The sequence below is a fragment of the Zeugodacus cucurbitae genome, chromosome 2, assembly GCF_028554725.1.
Source record: "Zeugodacus cucurbitae isolate PBARC_wt_2022May chromosome 2, idZeuCucr1.2, whole genome shotgun sequence".
NCBI lineage: Eukaryota > Metazoa > Arthropoda > Insecta > Diptera > Tephritidae > Zeugodacus > Zeugodacus cucurbitae.
Window position 1 is genome coordinate 82028534 of NC_071667.1, and position 14262 is coordinate 82042795.

The 14262-nt window shown below is 36.6% G+C and overlaps 1 protein-coding gene across 2 annotated transcripts in view; it reads right to left on the minus strand.

The window, feature by feature from the left end:
• The window catches only part of LOC105219960 (sterile alpha motif domain-containing protein 5), a 277220-nt gene that overhangs the window by 23890 nt on the left and 239068 nt on the right, over positions 1 to 14262 (minus strand). For both annotated transcript variants that reach the window (XM_029045174.2, XM_011196323.3), the window contains exons 3-8: positions 10546 to 10842; positions 7781 to 8082; positions 7626 to 7675; positions 6506 to 6612; positions 3211 to 3288; positions 308 to 364 (exon numbers count right to left, since the gene is read on the minus strand). In XM_029045174.2, the coding sequence (XP_028901007.2) occupies positions 308 to 364; positions 3211 to 3288; positions 6506 to 6612; positions 7626 to 7675; positions 7781 to 8082; positions 10546 to 10842 (891 nt within the window). The remainder of the gene's footprint in view (positions 1 to 307; positions 365 to 3210; positions 3289 to 6505; positions 6613 to 7625; positions 7676 to 7780; positions 8083 to 10545; positions 10843 to 14262) is intronic.

Consider the following 14262-nt stretch of genomic DNA (forward strand, 5'->3'; position numbering starts at 1 on the left):
GAAATATCGTTGAAGAGCAGAATTAGTCTTTTTTGTATTAAAACTGAAAATTTACAAATTATTTTTGGGACTAAAAATTTGATTTTCATGACTTTTACAGCTATAAATTGTCCTTTTTCTATATAATAATCGATTTTAACTCTGAAATACTCTAAACCTAAATCTAAGCAAGTACACTTTCAAGAAAAGTTATAATATATGTAAACAATTAAATATATAACCTTAAAAAACTGTATAAAATCCCCTAAAATTTCAAAAATATATTATATGAACTAATCTAATAACAATTTATGTAAAGCAGACTCACCTCTTCATGTTCGCGTTGGAATTTCTCCTTTTTGCGCATTGCTTCTTGTACTTTCAGCTGAAAAGGAAAACAAAAAATTTAAATTCCAGTATTTTAATGGCACTCGAAAGCGAGAGTAGCACTTTGATGGCACAAAACCAAAAAACAAAAATAAAATAAAAATAAAAAATGCGCTAAATATCTACTTAAAGCTACTAAGAGGAGGCTTTCAAAAAATCCAAAAAAATTTATTTGGCAGTCAAAAGTTCTGTGCTACTGTGACGCAACAGTATGCAAATAAAGTAAATAAATAAATTTATGGGCATACTAATGTGAGAGCGAACTAAAGAGCACCTACGAGTGTAATGTGTAATGAGTATGGAAAAATAATAAACCAAAAATAAAAAACAACAAAAAAAAAAAGACCGAAACATGAAAACTTTTCGACGCGACGACATGGCGTATGTTGTCAAGCGGCTGCTGCGTCGCGGTGCGAACACTCATACGCCCTGTAGGCACAGACGCTGTGAGTAGCAACATGTCTGCATGGCTGTGTGCAAAACATGCTGTAAATATGCTGCTTTGTGTATGCAAGTTGCTGAAAAGTTTGAACAAACAGTTACAAAGCGGTAGTGTCGGCGTTGTTGCAGGATGGCGTTGGCGGCAGATACTGCCTGCGACGAGGTCGCTTTAAATACCTTCATTGGCAGCGCGGTGTGTCGGAATGAAGGCGCTGCGGAAAATACGCTTAAGTAGCGTAATTGTGCGCCGCATGAATTGACAAAATAAAGGTAACAACAACAACAAACAGCATGCAACACAACAACAACACTATAGCAGCAGGAGCGACAGCTGGCAGTAATAAGCACTACAAGCTTAGGCGTCGAGTGTTAGAGGCGGCTGATAAGCAGCGACATAGTGCCAGGCGAGTGATAACAGCAACAACAACAACAACAACAAAAGTAACAAAGCGTGCTCAAAAATTGCAGTGAATTGATAGCGTTGAGGCGCAGAAGCTCACGCGTTTAAGTCAACCCACGCAGTTTGTTTGAAGAGTGGAGGCCGTTGGTTGTTACAACAACTACAATAACAAGTGCAGCAACCAAAACTTTGTTGCGAGTTGCACAGGAAAACTCTAATTTATACAGCAAGTTCAGGCATATTTTCGACAAGAACAACAGCAACAACAAAAATATGTGGAGCCCCAACGGAGGGCAGCATGTTTTCTTTTATTTACTGCTTTTATTTTATTTTAGTTTTTTTTTGTTTTTTCTCGTGTTGCAAGTTATGACTGTGTCTGAGGAGAATATGCATAATAAATGCAATGACAGTAACAACAACAACAACAAAAAACACTCGAAAAACGGTAACAACATGTAACGACAATATACACGACTCCACCGGGGGCGCACCTGCCCGTTGGCAGCACCGTTATGCCAGCGCACTTTCTTATGCTCATATCTGAGCTGCACGGCAGCTGTGTCTGGCAGTTGGCGCAATGCGAGTGCCTCATTGTTTGTGTTTGTGTGCTTACCTCCTGCCGCGCCTCATTGCCGCTGCTACTTTTATTCCTCGCTTGTTACCGTTGTTGCAATTTTATGCGCCCTGGCGCACTGACGCTGTGTTCTTGGTCTTGTTATACACTCCACACTCAATACGCTGTGGCGCTGTTGTTATTGTTGTTGTTGTTGCTGTTGTCATTAATAATGAATGTCGACGGCAATGAACTTTTAAATATTGCATACAATTTGCTGTTGCCCCTGCTACAAGCTACACCCTCAGCGCCGTGCGACAATGTCATTATGCCACTGACTGACACTCAGGTGTGTTTGTTATTGTTTTTGTGGCATTAGTTGCTTTTATTTTTATTAGATTTTGAGTTGAGATGGTGTAGTGTGAGTGCCACAATTGAGCGCACGAGAGACACTTGCATGCAAAAATGTTCAGTTTAGGGGAATAATAAAAGTTTAAACACGATTTGTATTTGCTAATCCGGGTTTTCACAAATTTGATGGCAAACAAATTCTTAAAAACAGAATTTGTATATTATTTTAAATGGAAATGGGAACAATCTCTTTTGTGGGAGGTTTGCTGAAAGTGTAAAGCTTCCACTTTGCTGTTGAAGCTTTGATTGCTTAACCCCTTAGGTTAAGAGTGTGAATAGCATATCTAAGGGTGGTAACTTTTCCTACAGTCTATCAGATATATTGCATAGATTGCTACTCTTTCTTCGCTGTTAAATATAAAATCAGAAATGTTACTCATACGCCATGTCGTACAAAATCTTTGTATTATCAAAAGCGAAGTAAAAATATTTAATTTTCATTGCAGAAAACCCTTTTGCAAATGCAAACGATGAAAGGGTGCATATCTAATTTAGTTCAATGCTATCGTGTTTCTGATTTTCATTGCAAATTTATTGCATTGAGGGCTTTGCATACTAATGGGTTGTTAGAAGAAGTGTTTGTAATTTATTTAAAAGGATTTCTATTAAATTGATATTACTTATTATTCCAGCAGACTATATTGCAATTGATTTTATAAATTAATAAGATCTTATTGAGAGAATTAGAGTCTGTCGTAAAGAACTTCTTTAAAACAAGAAAATGTAAATGTCCCGTCATATGAACTCGACCACTTGCTTCTTGTTAAATATTCGACAAAAGCTCAGAGAACTATGTAATGAATCAAAATTTGTTCATTCTTTGTCTAGTAATTCTAGTGGTTGAATGAAATTTATTTACCAATTATTTCAAAAATTTTATGTTGTGTGTTTGTTAAAAGAAAGATCTATGTACGGTTTTTGGGAATATTGACTTTGTACGAACTTTTGAAAGCCTTTGTGATATTAAAATTATATTGAAAACATATAAATTAGTAATAAATAATGTGTTTGTAATGAATATAAATAATTCGAAACTTACCCTGTGGATTGTCTCTTCAAAACTTTGGTGCTGTCCGCCATTCATTGTTTGAAAATGTCTCAGTCGTTCATTCGCCGCCTAAAAATTTGGTAAATTAAATATTTATTAATTATTCTTCATTCTATTTGGTATACAGAATATTAAATAGATAAAGTGAGATTACAAATTTAGGGGAAGTTCTAAATATTATTTTTATCGCTGGAACTGCTATAAACTACTAGTGATTGGTAAGAGAGAGTGGAGATTTTCAAGAAAAAGTCATCATCCATACGTATGATTGAGTGATCAGAGAAGGAACACTGTGAGGTATCATGACTTGTAAGCCTCTCTACTAAGCAGATACTATGCGAATATGGAAATAAAAGTTATACAAGCCGTTAGATTAGATACAAATAATATACCAGCTGCGAAGGTGATGTCTTATAACCAATTATGGCAGTAAAAGTAGAGCAATTAGGATATTAGTTGGGAGCTCTTTCAAAGAATAATTGTGTATACATTAGAAAATATGGAACTACCATTGACTCAGGGATCGCTACAGACTCGCTCCTTCAACATGAACTCAGGGGCTCTAGACTAATCGCGAAAGTTAGGAGACTATTCTTATATGATTATTCAGGTGTAAATTAGAAACGTTAAAGCTCAGCATGTATTAGAAGATCCGAAGTAATTGATTTTATGGTATAGAGTATGATATATCTTTTATTAAATGGCAAATACTCATTTTCATTGATCTCTATTAGACAAAGATCATCAAACCTTCAATTGTATTGAGATAGAAACAACCTACACTGTTTGGGATACTTAACACTCTAACACTGTACGGGAATCACAGCTAAGTGCTATAGACCACAAAATATTATTACCAAGAGATCTTGTAGTAATCTTGGTTTATTGATACAAGACTGCTTAGCAAATTTTAGAGTTTTAAACGAAGCTCATTGATAGCTTTAAAGCTTATCTAGCGCAAGTAATTTTAATGCATCATACCCAGTAAAACAATAGCAACATTGCCTTCAAAGCTTCTGAGCACGCAAAATTTTTCACAAAAGCTTGGTATCGCTATGCTATTATCTTATTCAGCCATTTCTGTTTATTTTGTTTAATTATTAATTAAGGTTTGGCAAAACACAACAGCATTTTTCGACTGGCAAATAATTTACTGGCAATGTGTCCGTCGAGGCCAATTCAAAGCAAACAGATTTTAATAAATTCACCGTGAGACATACGGCAGAAGTTGATAACGGCGCTGCGGTTAAACCTTTCGGACTCAAACACAAATACATCATATAATTAAGCTTAGACAAGGGTCGGCAAACAATGCAAATGTTTATCGTAAAATTTTAGAACGTCGTAATTTTTCTTCATTCATCGCCTGTCCGATGCGCCGCTCTTAATTTTTTAATTAGACATTTTAAAGAAGTGAAACCGAATTGCATGAACCCACGGCGGCTGGTGTTGGCAGCCTAATCACATCGTGCTGCTGCTGAAATTACGGCTTCCGCATTTCGCGGCGACCAACCGAACAAACACGCTGGTGTTTCCCCCATTTTTTCGTGTTAGCAACTCTTCAATGGCATTTTTTGCGGACGCAGGTGTCATAGCTTACAACACAAACACACACACACTATGTTTATCTGCAGTTGCGTGTCTTCCAGCCTTTCGCGTTATTTATGACTTCGGTTTGTGTGTTTGCGGGGTGTGTGTGTGTGCAGAAAGGAGTGGAGGTGTTGCGCGCTTGTTTGCTCGGATGTGCGCTATCTTGGCCGCTAATGCCATCGCCAAGTCTCAGCGCTGCTGCAACCGTTTCATTGCCAAGAAACTTCGCATTTCTTTCTATTGCTTCTTCTTCTTTTTTATACTAAAATATTTACGTCGCCTTCTTGCGCCTTTTATGTTTCCCCTGGCAAATGTTGGTTTAATCAAAGAAAGAAAATGTCTTGAATGAATCCTTTTGGAATAGCAGATAAAGAACAGCGTGGAAGGGCGGCGTCGGCGGCGCGTTTAACCTTTACATTGTAAACACTTTCAGAAGCGCGGAAGACAGTCGGACACAGGCGCTACGAGGTTACGGCACACATACCAACATATTCGTAGTAGTTTGTGTGTCTGTGTGTGTGGCGCAAAAATTTGCATGTCCCCAGGGTGTAGATTAAATATGACAACAAAAGAATAAGCGCGCCGAACACCGGAGCACGATATGGAATATGGCGCTCGGTTTCAATGGCAATACAAAACATGGCAATAATAGCAAAAACAAAGTGCCGGATGAACCCCTCTAAAAAAAGCTAAAGCTAAGAAAATGTAAACAGAAATTCGCAAACAAGCATTTAAAGAGCAAACTCCAGCGCGCGCGTTTGATTGGAGGTAGCAGTTGTCTCCTTAAGATGCCACAGGAGGAGGAGTTGGAGAAGGTGTAGGAAAAAAGAGCTCATGAAAAATTTAGCGCAGCATTTTGTAGCAGCAATAAGCGCGCATTGGCGCTACTCACATGCGCATAAAAAGTGCGCTTGCCTTTTATAGCTAAATATTCGTGTGTATGTTTGTGGATCACTATGTAGTCGGATGGGGCATAAAACACTTTCAACACGGCCCAACAACAGTAGTACAGCATATTTGTTGAAAAAGTACATGGCTTATGCTCGATTTAAAGGCGACGCAAGTACTTGTTTTACCGCCGTACCGCCGCGCAATTTGCAAATATAATGCAAGAACATACAAAAATTTGGCGTTGCTAGTTTTACTCGCGTCCCTAAAAATTTTACGAATGCTTCTAAATTTTTAAAGCGATGGTCGGAGCTTAGTGCTACACCACTGAACAAGCAGACAAAAAAACTATAGAAAAAGCGCGGTGTGAAGTAAACGTTTATTTCTCAGAAGCTATCTGAATCTTCTTCGAATAAAAAAGAGTGTGCTCAAAACCGTAAGCGTGTACTTTTATAGGTTAACAGTTCTGTTAGACACAAGACTGTGACAAGCTGTCTGATTTTCATGACAACTGTAAACAAATAAGTCTTCTCCTATCATTTATGACGTCACGCGCTCATATGTTGATTGTCAAATGCACTCCAAAAAGGTAACGGGACTAATCTGTAGTGATCTCTGTCAGCATTTTTAAACAGTACAAATTGCAGAACAAATTGGAGATAATGATTGGGTATCCCATTTTATTATTGCTTTTGGACAGAGCTGATTAGTTCCCTACATGATATCCAATATGTCAAACAGTTTCTTATAATATATGAACTTGTTATTGTAATATTTATAAATATTATAATAGTTCTGTTTTACTTACCCTCACTTGTGCGGCGGTTTGTTGATTATTTCGGTCTCGTCGATTTACAGTTTTCAGACCCTTTAAAAGTCTCGCAAAGGTGGTACGTTTTTTGGTCTCACGACCTTCTGCAATAGCATAAATGAGAACACAGAAAAAAATTAGTAAACAAGAGGTATAAAGTACAAAAGAAATAAAATTCCCAAAACTATTTGAGTAGTTCTCCAATTGGAAATTGCATGTCTTTAGAAGGGCTAATTTTTAACTTAATTGACTATTATCTGCCCAATTAATATGTATTAATATGCAAAACAATTTGTGCTAAAGATCCTCCAGCAAGATTTCTACTCAGTTAGCTAGATTTTTTGAGAGCCAAGGGAACTGTTTTCCTTCAGAAAGCCTATGGAAAAGAACGTCTGTTTCAAATAAAATCAAATTAACCGTGATAGCGCTGTACAGGGCTGTGATATGGGTGTATTAAATCCAATATTGAAACTCAACTATCTTGCGGATGGACATAAGTTAGTTAGTCTTTGCTTTACCAGAAAAACAATTGAGCATTTCTTGTGTGTTTGCCCAGCATTGTCAAGGCAACGGCTTCAACATTTGGGGGCTTCACAGTAAGATAATCTGTAAAATATATTAGTCCTCATTGACTACATGAGGGCTCTCCATATGCAATCGCAAAGGACTAAAACTGTCTTTTTGTCCTCCCAGACTAGCCTAACCTAACCTAATCTTTGCTGTAACGAAGACTTATTCTATAATCGATAATCGGAATAATCTTCAGTGTTCAGTTGAGGAGTTGAGATAAAGTAAATAAAGCACACCGTTGGGCTAGACTACTCAATACAAATATGATTCAATGTACATAAAGGAGGATCGTCAATTTTACTGGTGTGAATCGAAGGTCAACCAGTGATACAAATCTTTATGAAGCTAACTTAAAACCTTTTTGTTCTTATGTTCTTGGGCAAGTTTCAATAATAAACTGCCAAAGTTCCTCGTTAGAGTACCAAGAAAAACAGCTTACAAGTAGTTTAGCTTTCTCCTAACTTCAAAGTGTTACTAAACTTTTTCACCCACCCACGTATTTACGTCTGTGTCTCTATTTTCAGTTCGTAATAAATCGAAAACTTACCTGCATTAGGTGGAAATTCGTAGAAGTACGCTGATCTTGGACTTAAGCAACTGTAATTAGAAAGAGACGAAGGTGAATTAGATGAGTTTCTTGTTGTTTATTTGTATGTGTGTGTGTCCGTGCACTTAAAGTCGTTAGGGACACCAACAACTTACTTTTGTTGCAGGAAATTCAAGTGTGCTACATTCGGCGGGAGTGTTTGATGGGCTTGGAGTGCTTGATGCTGTTGTTGTTGCTGCTGTTGGTGCAAATGCTGTTGGCTACCTGGCACTAGTGGTAATTGCTGCTGCTGCTGTTGTTGTGCTGCGGCTTGCGCCTGTTGTTGTTGCTGCAATGTATGCTGCTGCAGTAGCTGCTGCTGTTGTGTGAGGCCGCCACGTGCAACACGCGGTGCAAAAACACCATAACCAAAACCGTAAATTTCGTCCTCTTCCTTGTCGGAGAGACAACTCGAGGGCTGCAAAGGAGAGAAGAGAAAACAAAAACAAAAGTGAGATTTGTTGGCCTATAAAGCAGGATCTAAGGACTATGAATGTGTGTTTGTACTAAAACTATATATATTTGTATGTGTGTGTGTGTTAAATTAAATTGAGTGGACTGTTAACTACTTTGCTGTTGCTGCAACATTTCATGCCGTTCCAAATAGGCGAAAGACGAAGAAAAAGTGTTAATCTAAAGTTGGCTGGCCGAAAAGCAGCAAGTTGCAACAACCGCTTAGAAGTGGCAATAAAGTAAGAATGAAAAATAAAATAAATACGACCAGAAAACAAGTAACGGTAATGCCAAACCGAACCGAAAACGAAGGAAGTATAAATATTTTCTTAGTTCTGAACTCTTGCTTTGTTGTTAGTGTTGTTATTGCCGGGCCATAAACATGGGATAAAAAGTAATTTGAGCAGCTTTCATGCAGCTGCCAAGTGTTTGTGCAACTTGAGCCCTAAAACGGATTAACACCTTCGAGATTGGTTGTTGTTGTTGTTGCGGAAGAAAAATGCGAACGAATGAGAATGTGTTGGTAAGGTTCCAGGCGGAAGAAAGCAGAAGGCAGAAGTTGAAAAACAAATAAAAAGCAAAGAACTACATCAGAAATAGCTAAATAACGGGCCATACAACTGTATAACATTCCTGCAGAAATAACGGTATTGAATGAACGCATTAGTTTTGAGGCCGACATGCTCGCGTTGCGGCTTGTTAGTCGCTGCTGATTGCTTAGGAAAGTAAAAGCAACCATTTTGGAGATGAAGAAACATGAGCAACTGCCATAACGGTTACTGCGGCAATACAAATTTGTTGCTGTATTTGTGAAAAAACGAAATGAGTGAAATGATGATTGGCAAAATGCTCTATTGCCTGCTGCCTGGTTATTTATTGCTAAATATATGCTATATATACATCTATATTTATTGCAAGTATAACTTTGTTGCTGTATTTTTGTTGTGGCATGCTCCTCACTCTCTCACTCCCTGGTTGCAATGAATTTGAAGCGATCTTTCGAAATTCGGTTTGAGCATTGGATTGCTTGGGGACCACAAATACACAGCTGCGGTTTTCACTAGATTTCAATATAAACAGCAAGCAGCAGTAAGAAGTAAGTAGAAAGGAAGCTCATCTTACAGAGGCAGGAAGCTGAGGCGCAAGAATTAAGGACGAAAAGTGAAATGCCGACAGCAAAATTTATTTCTACACTATTTACAGTTATATAACACACATACCATATATGTATAGAAGGATATAAATATTAAGTCTGCTTGTTTATTTAACTTTCTTTAACGCTCTTCGCTTTGTTTCTGCTCAAGTGTTGGCCGCTTGACTTTCGCTCAATCCCCACGGACGTGTCAACACAAAGCAATTGCCAAAGCTCGTACACATTGTTTTTTATTCATGAAAATTCTCATCTTTGATTAAATGAAAGAAAGTAAATTTGTTTTGCGTCGGACTTGGCATCGGTGGATCCGGGTTTGTGTACTTTTACTCAAAATTCCATAAGCAAGTCGTTTGCATAAAAAGTTGCGCTCGAAATGCGAGCGAAAAATTGTGAACGTAATGAAAATTAATTATTCAAAATATTTATTTTGAGTTGGACGCACAGCGTAAAACGAGGCTAGTAAGTAGTTGGTAAGCGATTTACAACGGTAATTTGATTTTTTTTTTATAGACTGTGGAATTCTTGAGAACACTACTTAAGGTGAAGGTAAAGATTAAAGTATTTTCAAATTAAAAATTATCTATCTTTATAACAGTTAGAGAGTTGGTATGAAATAGCAGAACCTATTATATATATATTAGGTATTATTCGACAAATGCAGGAACAATCCTGGAACAATGCCTTAACCAAGTATAGCAAGGAATATAGGATTTAATCAGATCTATAAGCAACAACAACCACAAAAATAGATTTTTTCTGTTTAAAATCGTATAAAGACAGTCTTTCAGCGCGATTTCTGTAGATCAGATCATTGTTGTACCATAAAACATCCAATAAGACCATAGAACTTTAAGACACAATATCCTGAAAACAAGTCTGATCTTAATAGAAATCGTCTTTTAGAAATGTTCTAAGAAGAAAGACGAGAAAACGATCTTCTTTTGTTTTCAGGACTCAAATGTGACGAGGATATGTAAATCTATCGAATAGAGAAAACCAAAATAGCGTATTGGAGTACTGAAGAAGATTAAGAACTTGCGGAAGGTGATTAAAATATTTGAATATTGGGAAAGAATGTTATAAATTAAAAAAAAAAACATACATAGGGATGCATGGGAACACATATACAAATATACTATTTTCGTTGTCATTGCATTTTCGAATTTTTATATATATTATTTTATTATTTTTTATTTTTTTATATATATATTTTTTTTTCACCTCATTAAAAATAACATTTACTACTTACATAACTACTCTTTACAAAATACATACCGAATATTTTCCTGGCACATAAATGGGCTGACTATGACTATTTGGCAGGCCACCTTGGCTCGAATGGCCGCGATGACCGTGATGCCGGTGGTGTGTGCTAGCGCTGAGGCCACCAATGCCACTGACGCCACTACCACTACCGCTACTCCCACTGCCACCGGCCGGATTTAGGGGACTTCGTTCCGCCCACGCCGCTTGACGGGCGTTTTCTAAAGCACTTAAAATATCTCCAAAGGGAGCCATTAACAATTCACAATAGACGGATGCTAGACCCTCTAAATGACCGCGCTGACCGTCCTGCAAAAGACAAACAACACACAGAAAAAAAAACACAATTACGATTACAACAACAATCTCAAACTAAATGTGGTTTGCACAAACATGTTTTTGGTTTTTGATTTTCTTTAAAGATTTGCTACATTTGATGCTTGATTTATTGGAATGTGGGGTTTGGCTATGATATTCTTGTGATTGATGTTGCAATGCTCTATGGAAGAGGGGGAGTGAGGGATTTTTTTTTTCTGAAGTAGTGGAGAGGTGTGTGAATTGTTAGACGTGAATGTATTAGTAGCGTGAAGTTAAATGAAAACTGTTGAAGATGATTATATGTTGAAATATGGATTATTGATTGATTAGTTGGTGGTTATGGTAATTGAGATGAAAACTAGTTTTTGTTTGTGCAATGGTATGATTACTGGGCGGTCATGCGGATCATAAGGTAATGCTTTTTGTGGTCGCTGCATGCGAATGGGATTTTAATTAACTTAATTATATGAGCGAAATATTAGTGGGGCGGTGGTTAGTGGGCTTATAGGGGCCATGAAAAAAGGAGAGTACTGAATGCATATGTATGTATGTGAAGGTGGTTAGAATGAGAGCTAAGGAGTGGGCTGATACTTTTTTTTATTTAAATCTTAATAATTAATTACTGTGATTTGAAAGAGTCTACAATAACTGAGTGAATGAACTTTAAATGAGACGAAAGATGAGTTAAGATAATGAGAGGTAAACTACTGGTGAATATGAAGTGATATGCCGATCGGTGGTTAATGGTGTATAGCGGAAATATTAACTTATTTAATATATATTTTAATACAATTTAAATAATAGTAGAATATAGTAGATATAATACTTAAAAGTACGTAAAAATATAGAATATAAGAAGTAGAAAGAAAAGCCAGCAAAATTTCAGAGTATTTAGCTTAATAAGTGCATAATTACCTTAATCATAATTTAGTTCAACTATTTTACGCGCTTATTAAACTCTACTATTTCAAAAGACACTACATTTATAAGCTTTTACTAATTTTCCGCCACTCATAATAAATTAAGCTCGCTGTTCGCCTTTTCTCTTATCAGCGCTGTGCCGCCGCACACAAAAGTGCATTTATTGCCCGCGCTAACGGTGCACGCTCAATACTTGGCGCTACTCTATAGCTCGAGCGCGAGAGCACTAAACGCGCTTAGCGCCTAAAAATATGCAACATGAGTGTACAAGTGCAGCAAGCCAGCGCGATAAGGCACGCCACAGGCAAATTTTTAATAGTCGCACACACTCTCACACACAAACACAGAAAGCACACATCTTAAGCGAACGTACGAAGACACAGCGCGCATAGCAAGGCAGACATTATCACGCAGTTAATTGCAATTCTTAAGACCCGACCACTTAAGTACATACAGTCATCAGTTCTATAAATGAGTTATGCGCCCGTGAGCGTGTGAGAATACCAAATTTCATGCTAGAAAATTAAACAAAAATTTCTTATAATTTTAGCGCGCTCAAGAGCCTGTGTTCGTGTTCATATGTATTGTAGAAATGTTAGACCCATATGCCCACACGTATAAATGAATGTATGTGTGTTTAGCTGGCTATGCTGCTATTGCGAGCATGATTCAGCAACTTTAGTGGCTAATAAAAATGTTGTGTGCGAAAAATTACGAGCGCAAATCTCAATCGGCATATAAAAAGCACGCAATCAGCGCGAACAAACGGTGTCAGAGCTAGTCCGGTAACGAGTTCCAATTAATTTTTAGAAAATTAACAAGAAAATTGAAGAAGTTTGTGTTTGAGAATTGGCTTATTTTTGCGGGAGAGAAGGATATGAGAAGTAAATTGAGCGGGATTTTTCTCTTTTAGAATGAAATATATGTGAAGAGGCTCTCCTCTGGAGCTTGTATATTATATGAGTGAAAATTATACAGCTTGTTGCAATGTTAACAAAAATATGTTTATCTTGAGACATTTATGATTATAATTATTAAAAATTATATGAAGTTAGTGTTATATTAAAAATGCGCCTAAAAGATGCTAAAAATTGTGTTTGTCAAAATTTATAGGCACACGAGAGCTATAACTCGTTTGTAGAGCATGGAAAAGCTTGCAGATTGTTATCTAGAGACTTCTAAATATTTTAAAACAAATTCAAGATGCGTATCTTTCATATTACCAAAATTATTGCAGAGCAGAGGCTTTGGAATGAACAGTAACAGAAAAGAAACGAAAAAAGTCCAATCAATTGGGGTTATTAGAAATAGTCCTTTACTTAACAGTCTGTATGCACATTGGAAATTAATTTTCAAGCCCCTAAAAGTTAACAAATGCTTTTTATCATTCATTGGATCAAATAATATTTTGCCTTAGCACAAAAACATATGTAAATGCTTAATATAGACATTTTAGAATTTTACTCCAACATTATTTCGAAGGAAACTGCGCACAAAGTAATTGCAGTAATTTTTGCCAGGAAAATAGAAGACAAATTGGTGGAGTTTACGCACATATAAACGCGTGTATCTGTATCTTTGAACTCATATACTCACACGAATTTACACAGCTGTGTCTAAAAGGTGGCTTACCAACGCCAGCCGTCGGCTCTAAACTGGTAAACAGTTGGTAGGATTGCCGGAAGCGTAACATACGCAAGTGCCTAGAAATACGCGTGTAAGGGCAAACACTTCGACTACACACACATATAAATTGAAGCCGATGATGTCGTTGCTGTAATAAAACACACGGCGGAATTTTGTTGTGGCTTAGACAAACCCCACACATGCGGGTTGCCTCAAGGTAATTCAACAATTTTGGTGCCAAAATGTGTTCGTAAAGACAAAATTATAAAATACATATGTACATGTATGCGTCTTTATGGAAACTTTTCGCAAATTCGTTTGAGACGATGAAATTATGCCTTGTAGGAAGTCATATTGTTGATAAAAAAATATTATTACAGAAAATGTATTTAGTTCATTAATTTTAGAAGACCATTTATTTTAGGGTGTGAAAAGAATAGTTATCAAATAAGAAGATGTAATAAAAAAAATTAAATTGAAAAATTTATATGTACTACATATATATTGGCTTATTTTCTTTGAAAATTTTTATTTTTGATTTTCCCTGATTGGACGATTAAGTTTGTTGGAATTTCCTTAAGCGCAATATTTAGCTGTAGTAGATATTTTCCTAGTAGGTATGTAAAGTACTAATGAGACAGTGAGCATTCCAAGGCAAACGTTTATTCATAATTCTTACAGGTGAATCCATTTTAAAATACGTTCTCATGCATATGTGAATATATAAATCTGGTGTGCATAAATATGTAATATGTGAAGATATTTTAATTTATGTAAGCGCATAAGACTTTCTGCTGTTTTCATCTTATTCCCGGTTATATAATATTTGAAGATGTGAAACAAAAATACGCCGATTTTAAGACA